This window comes from Amphiura filiformis, chromosome 3 (genome assembly GCF_039555335.1).
Source record: "Amphiura filiformis chromosome 3, Afil_fr2py, whole genome shotgun sequence".
Classification (NCBI taxonomy): domain Eukaryota; kingdom Metazoa; phylum Echinodermata; class Ophiuroidea; order Amphilepidida; family Amphiuridae; genus Amphiura; species Amphiura filiformis.
The window spans coordinates 58092614-58114181 of NC_092630.1; the positions used below are offsets into that span (position 1 = coordinate 58092614).

A 21568-nucleotide genomic window follows, 5' to 3' on the forward strand; every position below is an offset into this window, starting at 1 on the left:
GTCACGAAGGAGAACAAGACAGCTAGAATAAAGACTATAATATTTGATCTAATCTAACAGCTTCTAACCTAGGTCGATAGAGGGCATAGTGATTGAAAAAATAACAGTGAGCTGAGTCTCTGCCTAAATTCAAACAGACCGCTTTTGATTTTGATTAAAATTTTGACCTACATGCTGATTAAACCTAATTGTTTTTGTGCTCCCTAAATATTATAGTTGCCCAAAAACATATATTTTGGTAGATTAAAGATCAATACATACATACAGCATGACTTTACTTTCAAAATGATACTTTTTCGTCCTGAAAATTGGGCGCGTTCATGGACTTAGACATGAGGTAAAATCAGCATATTTCAACGTAGCATCTGCGTTTTTATTCTACGTTAGAATCCAAAATGGGAAATTGCAATGTCATTTTTTTTACGCAAAGTATCACACACATTTCAATGGCCAATCTCTGCGTGTGAATATTGCGTTTAAATTTAGTCCATTTTGTAACACATCGCTGTACCTTTATTATAATGATTTGTTACAAACAAAAAGGGTCATAATAATAATTAGACTTTCCTTCATAAGTTCATTATCTTTGACTGTCTTTAACATATTGTGAAATGGACACATTTTGTGCATTTTCAACGATGTATCTACGTCGATTTCGCATTTGAATAGATCAACGTACGTCCGATGTCTACGTTTGGAAATCGCAATGTCTCTAATTATGATACATTATTGCCTTTGAAAGTTTGAATGCGTATAAATATGAACTTACCTTATTTAATTTCCATGAGAACTGATTAGTTTATCTCACATTAAGTGGTGTTCCTAGCAAGGTGTCAAGTTAAGAGCAATATAAAAAAAATCACGAATATTTTGTTCAATACAATACAATACAGGAAAACACATACAATTATTCATGTTGGTTAACCAAGGGGGTACTACACCCCTGGCCAATTTTGTGCCTATTTTTGCATTTCTACCAAAAATTATAGCACATCGGTGATAAGTAAGATATGTATATTATAGGGGTAAGGACTACAACTACTGCACTGGAAATTTTATTTCAGCACAGACAACAGCTGTAAAGTAACATTCGAAAATGAGGGAAAACCAACATTTGATCAATAACTACTTGCTTTGAGTATAATATATATATGTACCGTGTTTTAAAGCATTAAGAGCGTGTTGTTTAAAAGGTGCCTTATAATTCCATTGCCTTACTCCTTTCTACCTGTCAAAAATTGCCCTCCCCCCTTTTTTTTTTTTTTTTTTTTTTTTTTTGGCTCTTCAAAAATTCTTGCACTCCACCGTCAACATAATTCCATTCAGTCCAGGTTTGTAAGGTTGAGAATTAAAAAGTGCACTGGCGAAAAACGAAATGCATATTTAAAATCATATAAGTCATCATTCATAACATAACACGTACTTACAATTCCGCAAATCATGTAGCTGACTGCATGCAGATCATGACTTCTATATAAGTTTATTTCCACTGAAAGTTTCCAAATGATACATGTCTCGTGTGGTAGTTAGACTTATTAAATTTACAAAATAATGAAGACGCAGAATCCGGTTTATTGTTTGTGCATATTCAATCAGCTTGAAAAGCTTTATTTAAAGTTCTTGACCCGTTACCGGCAATTGAAAAGGTAAAACGAAGTTGCTATCAGACAGTAAAATAAATATATTAACTTCCTCAAATGAAGTTGATACAATACGGGGTCTAAATTGTCAAATACGGAATTTCAGAGATTAACTTCAATCATGCATTCAATCAGTGCATTCAATCACTGCATTTTTGGTAGGTTTTTTGGTTTTTTTTATTAACTTGTACGTTTCTACCCCTGTACAGCTTGAATCTCTAAGTTGTTCAATTGACATTATTCAATTCACAGTTAGGTGATCATTTAATCAATCAATCAATCAATCAATCAATCAAATTTATTCATCCAACAATGTATGTACAGTATAAATATAAGCATATAATTTGTAATTCTATTGCCCTATTAACTTTAAGATAGCATCACAGCTAACGAATCAAAGGAAAGGATGTTTCTCCTAATTGTTTTTCAACGCCACAAAAAGGTTTTTCCACCTCTCCCAGCATATCAATTATTGACACCATTAATCATATTCGAGAACATCATGGAATGAAAAGCATCGTTAAGTTCGATTCAGACTCCACATCACAGCGCGATGCCATGCTGCGATGCTTTTGAAACATTGCAGCATCGCACGATATAATTAAAAATATTGCAATGATATATCGCGACATCGCGGCCGCGACGTGGAGTTTGCATTTGCTGACCATGATTTTCCAGCAGCCAGTCACAAGCGTGCACGGCCGCGATGCGAATAAGTTGAACAGATTTCACGCCGACGAAATTTCCACCGCGCGATGAGAATTTCCACCGCCGAGTTCGTAAAAATCTGGCTCAGATTTGGAGTATGAATCGGACTTTATGCAGAACCATGATCCATGTCAGAGGTCTATATTGTGATTATTCCTTACTATATATAAATACATGTACTTCTAGCTGAAATAAAATCTTACTATAAAATACAAGAAGGCACAATATGAAACCAATATAAATTTAAAATAAAAACAATATCAAACCGATAGATTTATTCAATCTTTTAAACTCCATTTAGGTCGAACCTAAAATTCAGCGTTCAATCTTCCGGTACATAATACCGAAATATTTTAGGACCAATTTAACAAGATCTGAATGTATAGTCTTGAATAAATACGTGGATACTACTTTCTTATACAATGTATGGTATTTTACATCAATTTAGTCTCGCGATGTGAATTATTTAAATATTATTTAATTACTTTTATGTTATTTAACCTAGGGCAAATACATGTATTTAAAACTTACCAAAGGTACTCTTTGACAAAAAGTACAACTACTGTACATTAATTGAAAGTGCAATCAACTTATATATTGAGTTCACTTTCAGTTTACAACCTTTTAAACACCACAGCACCATTTATTAGGGGCACATGCAGTGGCGTACCGTGGCCGCCCCAACCCCGGGGGGCTGAAGAAGAAACAATTTTGCCGTCCCCTCCTTAACAGCCAGAAAAGGTTGACCCAATTTTTTTCACGGTCGTTTGAAAAAGTGAAGAGCAAAAAAAAAAAAAAGGATTTTAGGCGCTAGCGCCCTAAAAGCAACCAAAAAAAAAAAAAAAGCCGCAAAAATTGAAATCGATATTTTGCTCCACAGGCTGTGTACTGTACATACTCAATGTGTAGCTGATACAGTGAAATTTGACTGCCACACTCTTGCAGCCAATGGGCTATTCCATTTGACATGCATACACCCCTAGATGGAGGTCATGACCTCAATCGCGCACACAGGGGTGTAGATATCAAATGGAATCGCCTATTCAGGTAACTTCATTTGAAATTCACACTCCCTGTTTAAAAAAAATTTTATGCTTTTTCAATTTTTTGCGCCCTTTTTTCTTTGTTAATTCGTTTTGCCGCCCCTTCATTTTGGCCGCCCCTGTTTTTGCCGCCCCTTCTTCTTCCGCCGCCCCTTCGTTTTTGCCGCACCCTACTTTGACCCCGGGGGGCTGGCGCCCCCAAAGCCCCCCCAAAAAAAATACGCGCATGCCATGATGCTCCATTTAAAGTCCTCAAACCAACATTTACCAACGTTGACATTAGACCCCTCAGTTACCATCTTATGACTGTTTGAGGACTTTAGACATATTTTATTAATGTAGTCCTAAACAGACAGTGGCTCTCTCTGTAGACCCCATTCACCCCTAAAAAGGTTGTATTATAAATGATATTTGGCCTTCAAACCGCACTATTTTGTGGTATAAAATAAAGGGTGCAGCATTACCATTTCCACCCGAATATCGATCGATTAAATGATCAGGCCATAAGGGAGGCAAACATTTTTTGGCAGGTCGAAAAGCGGGACTAGGGGAGGGACAATCAATTTTTGGGACAGAAGTTTTGAGCACCGTTTCTATATTACACCCTAAAAGTAAAACGTTAGGAACATGTTAAAAATACGCACAATATCCTACTCGCTACGCTCTCAATATATGGTAAGACAATCTAAGGTTTTAAATTTGGGTTTCCCAAAATCTTGCATGTGTAAAGGGGGGGGCAAAATTGTTTTGGCACGTCAAAAGGGGGAAAAGATTTTGGCACGACCAAAAGGGGAGCGACTTTTTGGCAGACCATTTTGAGAATTCACAAGTGAATCATAAATTATTTATTATACAAATATTATTACAACTTATATTGGATACAAAGTGCAATTAAATCCATTTATTAATTTCCTTTCCTCAGCCCATGGAGGTAGTACCTCCATGCTCAGCCGACTCATCAAACACTGGACCGGTAATATGGCATAAAACCGAAGTTTTATGATTCAAATCCGGCCAAAATGATCAGGAGAATTTATTACTCATGCCCATTCATAAAAATATAGTCAGTTACTAGTAATGACAAATTCATCATTATTTTTCATTAGCAGTACTTTTCTACTTAGCTTGTGAAGATGTTACTTTATCTAAATATGGCAAAGGGGAAAGTTGAAAACTAAATCGATTTTACACTGACTGCTCTTTGATCTTAGTGGACGTTTAATATTTACGCCAGGGGAAACGTGAAATTATTTGATGATTTATTTGTGTTAAAACTCACACTCCTCCCGGCGTATTGAACGGTTCTTTACTATCTTCGTCGGCTGATTTGTCAGCTATAAAACCTATCAGCCATGTCTTGAACATGTTCAACATGTTCAATGGACAAGTTTCATATGATATCATTGTGACCATGACGACGATTCCCTATAAAACACATTCATAATGTGCTTACAAGTAGTTAGTTGTCAGCCGTTTTACCAATACATGACTTTTCATTGTAGACCATCCTGGTAATACGTGCTTCGGCAAGTCTTTGCCGTATTGCAACATTCATAATACATCCGTGTGGATGCCATAATACTTCCATTTGTTATGCGTAGTTTCCCTGTAACAGAATTAAAGAATAAAGCAATAAAGGAAAGAAAATGTCAATTTAATATTTGTTTTCAACCGGAGTCCAATTCCAATTGTATGAACCCCGGACATTGTGTGTTCACTTGTTGTGAGTCATGCATGTGGGTGCAAAAACAGTTTGAACAGTATCAGAGTCTGTGAAACTTTAATCAGAAGTTCCTAAGGTGATGGTTCGCCAATTGGACACAAGTGTTAGTCGTGGAGTTGTTGCATTGTGGAACACTGGCATGAAATATTGAGTGTCCATGTGTAAAACAAATACGGCTACCCATACCTTTTTACACCTTTACATTTTGTCAAATATTTTTCGATTTATTTCAAAAAGTATTTAGGGGGAAACTTATAAGTTGTTTTCAAGTAACTTACCCACGAATTGATACCCCAATGAGTCGTACCACCTGTTTGTGGTGGAAGGGTCTGTAATAAAGAATAACGGTTACCATCTTTTAAACATGGTATATGGTTCAGCAGCAGTTAAAAGTTTGCATTTAATCAGGGAACAAGAACAAAGCACCACGCTTTATAGGGGTAGTTCATTGATAGATCATCAGCGCGGTCATCTACGGAGTCTAGTAGCACACCGTACCCTGTTCCAGCAGTGCTATAATTTCCCCTATTTAAATTGTACAATGCAATATGAACTGCATTGTGTCTTTTTAAGAGAACTTTCAATAAGAGAACACTTTCAATTATAGTAGTAAGTGACAACAGATATGTGACATACTTGACCGATAACAGATTGTTGAGACAGATTGATGTTGTAAACATAGGTGGGTGTAAAACCAATACCCAATATTTTGGATTTGCAAAGGCAACTATACTCTGACCTTCACCTCACATACAAAAAGTAAACCAGATCATAGTAGACCACCTTTTAATTATAGTAGTGACAAGAGATATGTACCATATTTGACAGATGTTTGAAACATCTTAATGTGAGAGACCTAGTTGGTTAAAGCTAAGATACTCTTTTAATATAGTTTGGATTTTGAAGAAAAAAAGGAAAGAAAGTAGGAAGGAAAGAAAGAACCCAGGAAACACAAAACGTTTTCGACATCATTCGTAAAAGGTTATAAAAGGTTGTCAGAAAACGTTTAAATGTCGGGTTATATAAAGGGTATATTAAGAGTATAAAACGTTTTCATAACCTTAAAAAACATTTTGTGATAATCTACTGCTCAGCAAACAAAAATGTTTTACAGAAAACGTTTAAATGTCGGGTTATATAAAGGGTATAAAAACATGTTAATAACATTCCAAAAACATTCGTGAAAACTTGATACAAAACATTCTAAACAAAATGTTATTTTGGGGTTGAAAAAATATTTTGCGAAAATTGTTTGCCCAAAATATTTTCAATAACATTTTAAAAACGTTTTCATGACCTTTATGTAACCCGACTTTTAAATGTTATTAAAAGGTTTTGAAAAAAACATTTTGAGAACATTTCTGTGTTTGCTGGGTTCAAATATTTTAATATAATGTTATTTAAGTATTGACACAATATATGGCAAAAATATTTGCAAAAATAGTTTACAATAACATTTTTTGAAAACATTTAAAAATATTGTTGTAGTGTGTTTGCATACAAAACGTTTTAAAACGTTATCATGACTATATAACCCGACATTTTAATGTTATGAAAACGTTTTTACCTAAACCAAACGCCAGAATATAACTTATTTAAAACGTTTTTAAAGCGTTTTTGTGTTTGCTGGGAAAGAATGTAAAAAGAAAGAAAAACAAAGAAGTAATGAAAGAAAGGAAAGAAGGAAAATAAGAATGAAAAATGAAAGAAAAAACAAAGAAAAGAAAGAATGAAAGGAAGGAAGGAAGAAGAAAAAGAAAGAACGAAAGAAATAAAACAGAAAGGAAGGATGAAGGAAAAGAAAGAAAGAAATGCATAGGAAGAAGGAAATAAAGAATGAAAGTAAGAAAAAAAAAATAGGAAAGAAAATAAGGAAGAAAGTGAGGAAGAATTATAAAAGAAAGCAAGGCAAAAATGTATAGGGAGAAAATAAATTAAGGTTGTCACACAACAACAAACTGTCAAACTATAAACATGATAAATCTGGACACATACAATGACCATCTACTTTGCTCAATAAATTATACCATATGATTATACCCAGTTACCTGCCATGACCCTACATGTAGATAACCTCTTAGGCAAAGGAATTGTTGGTGACAGGTTTATAGAGAAACAAGTTGGAGTTGATGACAAGTTTGAGACCAAGACAGATGGCCATAAGAGGACACCTCATACTAAAAGAGCATTTTGGTGGGTGCTACTAGTTTGTAAGAATATTCGCGGCTCACGCCGCTCATACTCTTACTACTACTAATTTCACCAAAATGAGCACTCCTAGTGTAGTTCTCTCTTGGAAGATAACACAATTGGAAAAATCTCCTTGTTGCAGTCTAACTAACAAACAAAATCAGGTTGAATAACAGGGCTTAAGCTACACTAGCAAGTGGCACACCGTTGCAACGTTGGGGTGATGTAAGTCAGCAGGCAGTATAGCTATGAAAACAATCAACATTGTCACCATCGAAGCCTATTTTCACAGTATAGTGTGCACTGAGGTTTCTGGACTTAGGACCAGATTTTGGCGGGTTAATCGGTTTATGAACTCAGCCTTGCCCATTCTCCCAGTGCATATCGATGGTGTTCGTATAAACTCTATCTGTCGGAATGCAATCAACTGATGATAATTTGGTGTTCAGGCGGCAGGCGCTAATCCGTAAATAAGGTTCGCTAGCCCAAACAATAAAAATGGTTCGCTATAGTCCGTCAACTCAGAAGTACAAAGTAAATATACCTCGGAAACTGTAGGTATGAGAATAATTATTTCAGTGCAATGCGTGTGTAATGCTTCTTTGGCGCGTCAAGTGCTGCGCGATTTGTACTTACTGAGTGCACCACGCTCTTTATGCGTCGCGTTTTTTAACACGCAGTGCGTGTGACGCAAAGCATCGACCCCCGATGCCACAGATTTACTTTGTAGTTCTGAGTTGACGGGCTATAGTCTGAAAATAAAATAAGGTGCCCTAGTCCTATACAAAAAAGGTACGCTAGTTCGAAAAATAAATGGTCCGAAAATAAAATAAGCTTTGCTAGTCCCAAACTACAACAAGCTTCGCTAGTCCGAAATGGTTAGGGTGAGCTTAGCACTATCGAACCATATTGTAGTTTTGGACAAGGGATCCATTTTAATTTCGGACTTACGAAATCATTTCAAATCGTATAAATGTTTCACAAGTCAGTCATCTAGCTACAACGTACAATATTATATACACTAATTATACGCCCATGTTAAAGTTTAATGTTCAATGTTGTACACGTTCATATCAACTTCATTGCTTCCAATACTGTTGTTTACAAGGGACATTCAAGCAAGTTTAAACTTTATTGTGCGACCATTACTATTATTATTATTATTATTATTATTATTATTATTATTATTATTATTATTATTATTATTATTATTTTCTTGCTTACATAGATATGTGAGGCTCCTGCATTCCAGTAGACATTCGGTAGCTGGTTATGTTGATATGCATATGCTGAAGACATATTCACCCTTTGATCATTCAATTGACGGTTTCTTCTTACACGGCGACAGAAAAGCAATCCAACTGGTATTGCGATTAGGAGTACGATGAGAATGATGCCAAGAACAATTATCACTGCTACTGATAAATCTGAAAGTAAATCAGAAAAGCTGTACAATTTTTTTTTTCAAACCGAGAATAATAGACAATTCTTCAGGAACTTTTATTCAGTATTACAACTCGAGGTTAAGACCACACTTGAATGCCGTTTTTTGTCACATTCTTGTGTGTGTGTGTCTCTCTCTCTCTCTCTCTCGCTCTCTCTCTCTCTCTCTCTCTCTCTCTCTCTCTCTCTCTCTCTCTCTCTCTCTCTCTCTCTCTCTCTCTCTCTCTCTCTCTCTCTCTCTCTCTCTCTCTCTCTCTCTCTCTCTCTCTCTCTCTCTCTAACTTATTATTATTATTCGTATATCTTACCATCATCATCCTTGCCATCATCATCCCCATTGATCAGCTGAGAACACTCCTCCTCGGATACATCATCATCACACCTTTTTTTCATAATGAACAAACAAATAAATTCAAGTGTGTTTATTCCTAGAGGTCAATAGTCCGAACGTTTGCTAGTACCCTAACCCTAAACCTAACCCTAACATTTGCACTAGCAACCCTTTTACTTTTTCGGAAAAGCGAACCTTTCTAACCTCAGGACTAGTGGGCAGTCCCTGTAGAAAAGTTACGTTGCTGAAGTTGCTTCTGATATGTCTGAGATCACAATCAATCTTCTGCAACAGAAGGCCACAAGAGATTTTCATAATAAAAACAAATTACGGCGTGTGCTAACCAGGGCTGCAGGTAGAGGAAAAAGACCCCAACACTAGGATAAGCTGGAATCCTGAGGGTAACTTAAATTTAAATATGTATAAATAAGCTGGTATTATATTATTACTACACTACTTTAAACTACTTTATATATTCCGGATTTATATTTTACATAATACGTGTACACCAATACCCACAATACCTATCAGTTGGGTAGCTAGAGGAGCCGGGAAGGGGGATAGTTGCCAACCCCACAGAAATTTTCAGTGATGAAAATGGGAGCGGCAAAGAGTAAAGTGTCATTACAAATGGGGACGAAAAGTTGGGTTTGCCCAATTTACACTAAAAAGCTTACTATATTGCTGATACTTACACACATACACTTGACGAATTAATAGGATCAGGACGACACACCATGTTATCTTCACAATATTTTGCTGGACATAGCTCTGATAACCAAACAATACATAAAAGTGAGGAGTAATTGGAAATAACAGTAGGTGAGAATTCATTATTGGATTTAAGGTGGCACTACACCATTTGATTAATTTTGACTATTTTTCTCAAAAAATAATAACACATGGTAACAAAAGTTATGTATACAATAGGGGAAAGGAATCCATTTACTACACTGGAATTTCAGGGACTCAAGACAAGCGGTACGTTATTTGTGATAAGAAAAGAGGTACCGCTAGAATGTACCTCATTTCTTAACATATAATGAACCACTTATCTTGAATCACTGAAATTTCAGTGAAGTAATTGGATTACTTGCTCCTTGTTACCAGTGTGTAGTTATTTTTTGAGAAAAATGGAAAAATTAGTCACAACATTTATCAGGGGGTGTAGTACCACCTTAAATTATACTGGACTAGATTAGATGCTTTTGACATGGTATGACCAAAGGAATTCTCCGCATCGAATGGTCACATACCGTCACATCATATCACGAACGACTACATAAGATCCATGACGAAGCATGAAACTCTCATCAGAAAGCGCTACAGAAAACTACAGTGGTTAAGCCATCTATTGAGAATTGATGAGAGTCACCACCCAAATATACTTCTGGAAACCCACCTATGGATATCGGAGACCTGAACACCCTATATAGGACAACTTGGAAGGACCACATTCAAAGGGATTTCGATAGTCTGCAGTGGATAAGGCTAAAGTTGATGCTAAGGATCGGGCTGTAGTTTCTCTAAATTAAGTCAGGCAGCAAGATACATGCTGCTGTCTGGATGGTTGATTGATTGGTTAGGCAGATTGGATATTTTCTCGCCAAATGAGAAGTACAAAATTACAAACCAGAAATTATTGTTGTAAAGAACGGATCAACTTTGATGTTGGTTCCCGCCAGAATTCCTCTTGGCGTGGTACTCCTTTGTATGGCATGTAGCACATCCTTTGAACCTGATGTTGTTTGTCGATTTAAGAGAACTTCAAACTCTACTCGTATGCTGCCCATTCTTATTGCTCTAATCTTGACTTCGAGGAATCCAGTAACACCAAAGCGAAGAATATTAGACAGCTGAAAGTAGAAATTATACTTCGTTCAACACGTTGGGCACTTTCGAATTTCGTCATTTGAATTTTTTATGATAGATGCATCACTTTCTGCCTTTTGTAATATTGTTACCAAATGTTGTTTTATTTGTTTATTTATTTTGACTGCGACATTTATTCACCAATAAACACCTTTACATTGAACCCCACAAATTCAGCTGGAACTTGAGGGCTAAAAAGGAAATGTATACTTACAACACGTAAGAGTGTGTCTTCCAGTGCAGCAAATTCTCTCGATCCTGGATACATCAAAGTATCATCATATAACATCGACATCTGATCGATTTCTAAAATGGATATTTCCGCTACAATCACTCGGGAAGCTGAACGAACAATAATATTTCAACAACATCATAAAAATAATAATATTTCATCATCATTATCATCATCAACATCATCATTATCATCATCATCATCATCATCATTATCATCATTATTATCCATCATCCATCATCAGCAGCAGCATCAGCATCATCATCAGCAGCAGCATCACCAGTAATTGAAATACACCTGAATACTCTTTTCTTGACAACTAGAAGCTATATCATGTTTGTGTTATCTTTGTAGGTTGGAGTTATTGTATCACAAAAACATCACGCCACACGCTGAATGAAAAAAAAATCAGCTAAAAGAATATATCTATATATATTTTTACGTTGCGTTTTTACCTAACAAACATTGGCCACCCACAGCAAAATATCCAAAAGCACATCTACACATATAATTAGCCATAGTTTCTATACAACGGAACTCTTCGCTTCCACACAGGTTTGGTGTTAGACAATCATTGGTGGCTGAAATAAAAAGGAATTTGTCAGAGGAACACCTCACAATGTTGCCAAATTTTAAATCAAGCTCTTTGAGTGCTCTTTCTTTAAATAAACATGGAGTACTTCTTTGAGTACACACCATATTAATCGAATGCGATATTTGTACATCGGTTTGCCATTGTAACAATCATTGCGCATCTATATATACAAAATAAATATGCCATTTTACAATTCGCTATTTTCCTTTCTTTTTGACATAATGAAATTAAAAGAAGTCTCCGGCAATCATAACATTATGCCTTATATCATGTATATGTTAGAAAAATAATTATCAAGCACGAATCACATGGTTTTATTTGAAACAAACTCATATTGACCATGAAAACGAATAAAAGCAGTCGGCTCTCAACACGCGATATTCAAACTTCTCGCGCCAAAATTATCTGAGTGCAATGACGTAATGGTTATTTGTGCTTGATTGTCGTCAGCCGTCATTGTATTACTGGGACGTCATTGCACTCGACAATTTCGGCGCCCGAGAATTTTGAATATCGCGTATTGAGAGACGGATGTTTTTATTCGTTTTTATTTTCACTATAGTTTGTTTCAAATAAAACAACGTGCTTGATAATTATTTTTCTTACTTGTAAGGCATAATGTTGTGATTGCAGGAGACATCCTTTAAGGTAAAATCGCCATCATTAGTAATTTTTGGATTATCTTGCGATGGGGGAATTTATCACCCAATTCTGCTATTTTGAATGCTCAAACTTATGCTTTGAGTTCCTATGTTTCTTCTTGAGATGTTTCGAGATTGTAAAGCATAAAGAAAATACAAAGACTAAACTTACCTAGAAGTTCACACTGGTCGCCCGTAAACATGAATGGGCAGGTACATGTGTGCATCGCATTACATGTTCCTCTGTTTAAACACGGCGGTGAACAGACAGCTTATGACAGAAAAGATGCGTCAAGTTAGCTTTCAATTAAAGGTTCATATCACTGATTTCTTCAAGCAGTTCTATTTGAATTATTTGACATGATGATTTAGAGACGGATGGTCCAATTTCATGATTGCTTACTACCTGTTTCATCATAATGTGCTTTTAACCATGTTTTAATGTTATTGATTGGCCTTAAACTCCAGCAAAAGTTCCACGCTGATGTTTAAGTTTATTTAAATATGACCGAGATACAATAAATATATTACAATATTATTAGGCTTGTGTGTAATTTAGAAAAAAGGTTTTTTCCTAGCATTAAATTCATTTTTTAAAGCGGAAGAGTGTAAATAAGTAGGAGAGAAGAAAAAATTCTTACTTCGAGTACATGTGCTTCCAGTGTAGTTAGGTGTGCACGAGCATGTATTAGGTCCAACACATGTTCCTCCATTTGCGCATGTAGGTACACAGACAGCTATATTAAGGGGAACAATTAAAATTAAAATATAGTATTATAAACACATGTCAGTAACCAGGCAGTTGATCAACTGACACAATAGCAAAATGCACTGACATGGAACAGCTTCCTGACATTCGAGGCCCAATAATATGCACCAGCACAAGAAATCTGTGAGAATCGTTGAACACATGATGATTTACAAAACGGTGCTACTTTCTGCTTTTTACGCACTTTCGTTAAGAAACAGGTCTTGTTCCACACTATTCAGCTTACCCTTTGGGAATTATCATCTGTGCAAGGACCTGGGTGCCAATTATTGGACTTTGAATATGGTCCAGGAACCTGTTCCATGTCAGTGCATTTTGCTGTTGTGTCAGTTGGGCAACTGTTTGGTTACTGACATGTGTTTAGAGTAGCCTCGGCTCGAGGCTTCTGGGCTCTGGGTTTTTTTTTTCTATTATTAGATAATTAGAAGGAGCCTACAATACACTGAGAACTTTACAGTGTTGTGAGTAAGACATAAAAACTGGTTGGAATCAGCCATTTTCTCTGGTTATTTTCTCAGAACCATGACAACGAAAAGAGGTAGTAATCTGATATTATCATGTACAGATCAGAGATGGGTGGACAGCATATCAAGGCACATGAATAAAACAATAAATCGAGAAGCAAAAATAATAGAATAATCTAATTAAATAGAAAAAACACCACCCCAGAGCCCAGAAGCCTCGAGCCGAGGCTATGTTTAGAGTACGAGTATTAAAGTAATCCTGTGTGTAATTTTGGCTCATTTTGATGGACAGGATTTTACAATTATAAGTTTCTTTTTATGGCTTAGTGTATAACCCGGGGTTAACATGCATCTTAAAAATTAATTGTATTTTAGTGCTTCCCGAATGCAATGGCTGTCAAAAACAAAATGACCATATTTTCAGAATAATACTTTTTTGTTGGGAAAATTAGTCGAGTTGTATGAACCGCGTGACGGTGTGTAAAAAACTGTCAATTCCAATGTCCTCCATGCGTTACACGTAGAAGTTTGTATCAATTATGCAAATCACAATCCCTTTTAATACAACTGTTCTCACACGCATCTAACATATGAACCGCACATATGAATGAAGTTAAATAATCACACCTCACCTTTGCTCTATTATTAAAATGATTTCTCAAAATGGACCATATTTAATTGTTAGACTTTCGTTCGTATGTTCGTATGCCCTTCGTATGCGTTCATTTCGTACGGGCAAAATATTCAGTACTGGCTAAATAAGCGGCCTCGCTCCATCACAGGAGAGTGATTTGGAATAGATAGACGGGCGTACGATCACGGCGTTTGAAAATCGTAACCTCTCTGTCTGAATCTTCACTTACGTGATTGACATCTGCTGCCTTGATAGCCTTCGGCACAGTCGCATGTACTGAATGCAGTACATTTCCCGCCATTTTCACATGGTGGAGTACAGCTATCTGTAAGAAATAAAGTGAAAAAAGAAGAAGATAAAGAGAAAATAAACCCGACTAATAAACGTAACGACCCCGACAATAATATAACAACGACGACAATGCTGTTGATATACGTTTGCAATATTATCAAATTACTTTGCAATATACATGACATTTGATATAAATGTTTTAAATTTTTTTCAATATATTCACCTTTTTCACAATATCGTCCATAGAATGCAGGAGAGCTACACGTACATGTATCCACATCGGTACATTCACCACCGTTCTCGCATGGAACAGAACATAATTCTGATTAAAAACAACAAGGAAATCGAGTAATTTTTCCCTACACATTGGGAAATCTTCGTTATATAATAAATACATAGATACACTAATGGAACTTAATACTACTCCCTATTCCAGAATAATGCAGAACTTATTTTGTTTGGATTAATATTAAAATATTATCCTGTTTTGCCAAATGAAACATAACTGAATCCTAACTGCCAATAAAAGAAAAAATGTGATATTTTGCAATTTGAGGGAAAATGGTCCATCAAAAACATGCCATTTTGCATGTTTTCTTACAATTGTAGTCACAAAATTGTAACATTTGGCACAAGTCTAAGCATTCAAAATCTAGTATAGGGTAAGAGTTAGCTCAAAATTTTAAAATTATATGTTATTTTTGCTAATTGGTGCAAAACTGGATATTAGTCTTTGTTCAAGTCTTTGGGTTTGATTGTAACAGAAAATGAAAAAGGTCAAAAAACGTCATAAAATTGCATGTTTTTGGCCCTTATTTCCAAAACTTTACCAAATATTAAAATTTTACTTTTATTGCCAGTTAGGACTAACTAAAGGATTAGGATTTAGCTATGTTTCATTTGGCAAAACAGGATAATGTTTTTTTAATCCAAAAAATTAGTTCTGTATTTTTCTGGAATGGGGAGTAGACACGATAATATGTGTGTACAGGGTGTATCAAAATGATTGGTACCGACGACTTCTCTTTTTGCCGATTTTTTTTACTATTTTTTGTACCAGTTTGGTCTTAATTGTTTAAATATTTGTAATTATAGTAGTTTTATCTTCTCTAAGAATTTTAGATCATAAAGATAGCTTATTCTGTTCAGAAGTTACATGATTCTAAAGGAAAGTAGGTGTTTTTACACTTTTCATCGTAACGCTGGATCAGTAGCGCACCATTTTCAAAGCTCTATTTTACTACAAATACCTATTGAGAATGATATGTTGAAAACCATGGAAATGCCTATTTCTACATTCATAATATTATATAAATGTTCTAATCAATATTTATTGGTTGGGAGTAATATTATTAACTTAAATAATTTAGGTTGGGTGAAAGAAGTTTGTGTATCAACACCTTCCAGGGCGGTAATTTAAATTATATTATAAGATGCATTGAGATTACTAAGTAGATGGTGTGACAGAATTGCTATAGACTGTAGACAATGTAAGTTAGGTTAGACCTGGTAAAAGTTATTGGAATGGATCCAAAGTACTTTACACTTCAGCGTGGATACATAGTAAAGAATTACTGGTTGACACCAAGCTATGGAGAAGTGCAGAGAAGATTTAGAAGACAGTTTCCAAGAGCAAGGAGTATCCCATGCAAACATGCTATAACTAGCAATGTTTCAAAATTTGAAGCTATTTGATATGGGCAGTTTTAGAATGGGTCCATCCCAGGTGCTATGTTCATTCAAGATAGGGCTTCACCTCACACTGCCAGAGTCGTAAGGCAGGGACTTCAGGAACTATCTTTCTAAAAGCATGTGTAAAGCAATTTTATGTTATGTAGACTGGGGTGAAAAATTGAAGAGCATGTATGCAATAAATACTTCAAGCAGTGAACCTATTCATCTTGTGTTGTGTAAGTAAAACCATGATTACGTCGATCTTCGGTTAAATGACAATAGCTCCCAGATGCATCAACCAATCATCTTCAGATTATTAGACCAATAAGTTAACATATGCCACTTTCTATTTATAGTACAAAAACTATATTAATTAGCAATTTTATATTTTTGATATATTTTTGAAAATGTCACATAGCCCGGTACCAATCATTTTGATACACCCTGTATATATGCTTAAAACAATAAATGTTCAACAGGATGTCCTCTAATTGTTTTATTTCAAAAAAATATATTTAAGAAATAAAAGGTCATGCGGTATCCTTTGCACCCAAATAATGTGTAAAAGCAGCAAAAAATAAATAATGGGTGAGGTGCTGCCGAGGACACATTCTTTGGGTGTAAATGTAAATTCTAAACCTTTTTTCTATTCTATCACCACAAAATAGTGCGATTTAAAGAGAAAATATAACTTTATTGCCCAAATAATCAAGTTAGGGACCGTTTATTATTTCCATCGGAGGGGGGCAGGAGAATACATGGGGGTCAGATGGTTTTTGTCAGGTAAAAAGGGGGGCTCAGATGGTTTTTAGTTATTGAAAGGGGGGTCAGATGATTTTGCATCTCAAAAATCCTGAGCTTCCGGGGCTTCGCCCCTGGACCCCCATCTGGAACATTGCCCCTGGACCCCTGACCATTAGATTTGCGCTTTGCATGTCGGCCGACACTTTGCTCCTAGTCCGGACTTAAGTCGGGCCTCACTTATTTTTCACCTGCCACGGTGTGAATTGACATAAATTTGTACCAAAAGTAAGTAATTGATAATAACATTTTGAAAAAAATGGGTCATTGGGTAAAACGTTCCAAAAAATGGAGAAAAATTCTAGATTTTGCTTCTAAATTTGCCAAATGCACAATACAAATTTGCTGAAATAAGAGAATTTTGAACCATATTTCATAAATATATATGTACACTGCCATTTTCGTAATAGAGAATTAAGAATAATGAAGCTGCTGCACAGTAATGCTGTGGTCAGACTCTTCTTTGTTCTTTTACAATGAAAAGAGACAACTACACCACCCCATACCGCTCCCCAAATACACAACCACTATCAAACCCCACCCCACACAGGTATTATTTCCATACCCTAGTTCCCGGGCCCTAGTTCAACTACACTTACAAAGACTCGCCCAAACCACCATGACAGTAAACTTGGGCAATAGATTCAAATACATTATAGAAAAATATCATCATCGTCGTCGTCGTCGTCGTCGTCGTCATCGTCATCGTCATCGTCATCGTCATCGTCATCAACATCATCATCATCATCATCATCATCATCATCAACATAATAATAATAATACTAATACTAATAGAAATTCACCCTTTCAGAAATTATATTATGGTTGTGTGATGGACAAATGTTCCGGACAAATGTGCAGTGACTGCCACTGCCACTGAGTAGTGAACATACACAAACCACAGCCACCCTAGCCCTACCCAGCAAACACAAAACATTTTCGACATCATTCGCAAAAGGTTATAAAAGGTTGTCAAAAATGTTTAAATGTCGGGTTATATAAAGGGTAAATTAAGAGGATAAAACGTTTTCATAACCTTAAAAAACATTTTTTGATAATCTACTGCTCAGCAAACAAAAATGTTTTACAGAAAACATTTAAATGTCGGGTTATATAAATGGTATAAAATCGTTTTAATAACATACCAAAAACATTCTTGAAAACTTGATACAAAACATTCTAAACAGAATGTTATTTTGGGGTTGAAAAAATATTTTGCGAAAACGTTTGCCCAAAATATTTGCAATAACGTTTTAAAAACGTGTCCACGACCTTTATATAACCCGACATTTAAATGTTATTAAAATGTTTTGAAAAAAACATTTTAAGAACATTTCTGTGTTTGCTGGGTTCAAATATTTTAACATAATGTTATTTAAGTGTTGACACAATATTTCGCAAAAATGTTTGCAAAAATAGTTTACAATAACATTTTTTGAAAACATTTAAAAATATTATTGTAGTGTGTTTTCATACAAAACGTTTTAAAACGTTATCATGACATTTATGTAACCCGACATTTTAATGTTATTAAAACGTTTTTACCTAAACCAAAAGCCAAAATATAACTTATTTAAAACGTTTTTAAAACGTTTTTGTGTTTGCTGGGTATGGATGGGGTGTACATGTCTGTGTGCATGTTTTCTCTCGTTCAAGAGTTTAACAAATATATGTACAATTATCAATTATTTCATTAACGATAACAGTAATGATTCTGGGAAGTGACAGATAAATCTAAATAATTTTGTGGATATATTGGATATTTATATGACAACAAATTTTGAATCAACTTTGAGATCTATTTTGACATTTTTAGATAATCAGTTCACATTTTACATCGATCTAATTGGACCTTCTTTGTCCTAGTTTGAGCCGAACCGAGTCTGTTTGTGTCTGAGTCCGGCAAAAAGTGGACTTGAGTCCGATCAATACATCACCATAGGAGTAGATCCCCCCAATATTTTGCCAGGGGGGATGCTCCATACAATCATCCCCCCCAATGTTGACGCCTGAATATAGGTTTCTGACCACATATTTGCCCAATTTAGCTCCAAAAGTGCAAATTTCTGCGCGCTTCGCGCACATTTATTCCACTTTAGCACCATATTTCATCAGTTTAGCTTCAAAATATCAAAAATTTACATGCGCTTCGCGCGTATTTTTACCATAAACTTATTTTGTCGCCAAAAGGTGCTGGATAAACTACTTTTTATTCCTTTTAATATACTGATGAAGAAGATTTTGCAACTCATTCATTTTACACCAAAGGGGGCAATGTACTGCACCCAGTATCAACATTTATGAGAAGTTGATGCATACTTACAATTTAAGAGATTGAAAATTAATAAATCAGCTTGATAGTTTATTAAACTCATTTGATTTTTTATATTCTGTATGATTGAATTAAATTACCACTTAAAAAATGAAATAAATTTGTTTTACAGCCATTTTAGCCTAATTACATAAAACTAATGAATTATAATAATTTTGACCCCACGTTTCCAAACCTGCCACTTGAAAGATTGTTCTTGGTGCAAAAACTGTAGTCGTATGGGTAATATCACTGTGGTTTGTTCAGGGACCTGTGGTATTGAAGTACATGTACATGTACTAGCTGGAGCACAGGGTGGCAGTTTGAACCAAAAACTGTGTACATGCATGTGAAATAAATAAATAAAACAAGTTAAAATACCCTGTGGGGTTCTACCAAGTTGAAGGTATATGAGGATGTGCCACGATTTTGGGGTCCTTTTCAGCGATTTTGGTATATTGATGGGTGGCTATTCAGTAAAGACCAATATTTGGAGAAAAGTGCCCAATTTAATACTGCAATTAGGGTAAATTTAGGTGCTTTTTGTGAAAAATTGGCAGTGATGTGATGCGTTGAGGCAGCTGATCCATGCGCGCATCTATTGCGCGTCATTGCGAGTGTGCATACGTTGAGCGCTTTAAGTGTCCACTAGCTACTTGAAGCTGTGCCTATATAAATTAAATGCACACTTACATCATGCTACATGGTGATGAAAAATGGTACAGATGCAAGAAATTAAGTCAGCATTCAAAGGTCTGTGTGGCACATCCCTGTAACCAAAATTAAAAAGAACCCACTCCTCCGCAGCAATACTTTCTATTTTGGTTGGTGGGGGGGGTCATATGATTTTCATGTAGCTCAGAGGAGGGGGTCATATGGTTTTTATTATCGGAGAAGGGGGGTCATATAGTTTTCGGCAGTGACTTTCTGTCTGCTCCCGGCCCCCCTCCGGTAGAAATAATGAACGGTCCCTTAGATTGTTTACTTCAAGATGGAGCGCGTATGGGTAAGTGACAGCGCGTACCATAGAAATAGAGTATGCGTAACCAAGCGTAATGCTATGCGCAGAATGTATTTCCGCGCTTGACCCATTATTGCGACCCATTATTTTGAATAATGGGTCGTGAGGGTAATTCTATTACCACCACGACCCATTATTGTTGATTTGTTGAAACACATCAAGTGAGAGACTTTTAATTAACAATAAAGTTGTTAGGGCAACGAACTAATATGTTCTTCTCTCATAACAGCGCACAGCAAAGCCGTTACACATCTACACAAAGCATTATAACTCTTGGTTACTTGTAGGCTCAGGCGATTGTTAAAAACAATCGATTTCGATTAATTATTTGTTTTAATCGATTATTTTCGATGTATTGAACATCGCGTGACTGTAATAAGTTGATCACCATTTATTGTATAGAATCCCACTTTTAAACATTGCTGTGCAGTACGCATTTTTAAATGTGTTTAACAGTTGTTTCACTTGTTATTTTGGTTTTAGTTTCAACTAATTATCACCTATAAAGATGCAACTACTTCAAAAACCACCTATCAGTTGAAAAAATTGCTTTAATAATCTATTTGCTTACAAAAACAGTCGATTATTTTCGATAAAAATCTAAATCTCGATATTTCGATTACGGTGTTTTTAAATAATTGAGTACCCGACTAAACAATATCAATTAATCTAAATATCGCCTAAGCCTGGTTACGTGTTCAATATTCCGCAATATTTGCTGTCACTTACGTTTTGGCTACGCGTACGCGCTCCACCTTGAAGTAAACAACATGAAATATTTGGGCAAGAAAGTGATATTTTCCTCAGACACATTATTTGGGTGTAATACATTGTAAGCGATTAAACACCAATCCTATTTGAGTATGGCCGTTCCCTTACCATCGTCGTTTTCAATGTTCACAACTGCTTCGTCTCGAGATCCAATATTCTCCGGTGTACTACTTTGCAACACAACAGAGAATTGCTCCGACTCTTCGTAGGTGTCATCATTACGGATTGATATTTCTATGTATGCCGTGTTGAAATCCTGCTCAAAGACTACTGTTCCTCTTCTGCTGATGTAATCCTCAGGCGATTTAGCAGAACCGTCCATTGTCAAGAAATCTGACGGGTAGGTAAAACACACATTTATATCGTTACAAAGAAGTGCACCAGACATATAGAAACTGTTTATCACCAATATTA

At 35.6% G+C, this 21568-nt stretch overlaps 2 protein-coding genes across 3 annotated transcripts in view; both read right to left on the bottom strand.

Annotated features, from left to right (window-relative positions):
• Positions 1-1528, bottom strand: part of LOC140148818 (uncharacterized) — a 34696-nt gene extending 33168 nt beyond the window's left edge. The window contains exons 1-2 of one of the 2 annotated variants that reach the window (XM_072170892.1): positions 1428-1528; positions 770-822 (exon numbers count right to left, since the gene is read on the bottom strand). Coding sequence is in view for 1 of the 2 variants with exons in the window: in XM_072170891.1 (XP_072026992.1) it covers positions 1428-1442 (15 nt within the window). In the remaining variant the exon portion in view is untranslated. The remainder of the gene's footprint in view (positions 1-769; positions 823-1427) is intronic. The other variant, XM_072170891.1, reaches the window with a different exon arrangement.
• A 1062-nt stretch (positions 1529-2590) lies between these two features.
• LOC140147360 (uncharacterized) overlaps positions 2591-21568 on the bottom strand; it is a 46701-nt gene continuing 27723 nt past the window's right edge. Inside the window, exons 20-32 of the mRNA XM_072169137.1 lie at positions 21263-21487; positions 14800-14898; positions 14515-14610; positions 13060-13155; positions 12591-12689; positions 11638-11763; positions 11165-11292; positions 10712-10934; positions 9774-9849; positions 9056-9129; positions 8529-8731; positions 5393-5443; positions 2591-4997 (exon numbers count right to left, since the gene is read on the bottom strand). Coding sequence (XP_072025238.1) covers positions 4983-4997; positions 5393-5443; positions 8529-8731; positions 9056-9129; positions 9774-9849; positions 10712-10934; positions 11165-11292; positions 11638-11763; positions 12591-12689; positions 13060-13155; positions 14515-14610; positions 14800-14898; positions 21263-21487 — 1511 coding nt within the window. The 3' untranslated portion in view covers positions 2591-4982. The remainder of the gene's footprint in view (positions 4998-5392; positions 5444-8528; positions 8732-9055; positions 9130-9773; positions 9850-10711; positions 10935-11164; positions 11293-11637; positions 11764-12590; positions 12690-13059; positions 13156-14514; positions 14611-14799; positions 14899-21262; positions 21488-21568) is intronic.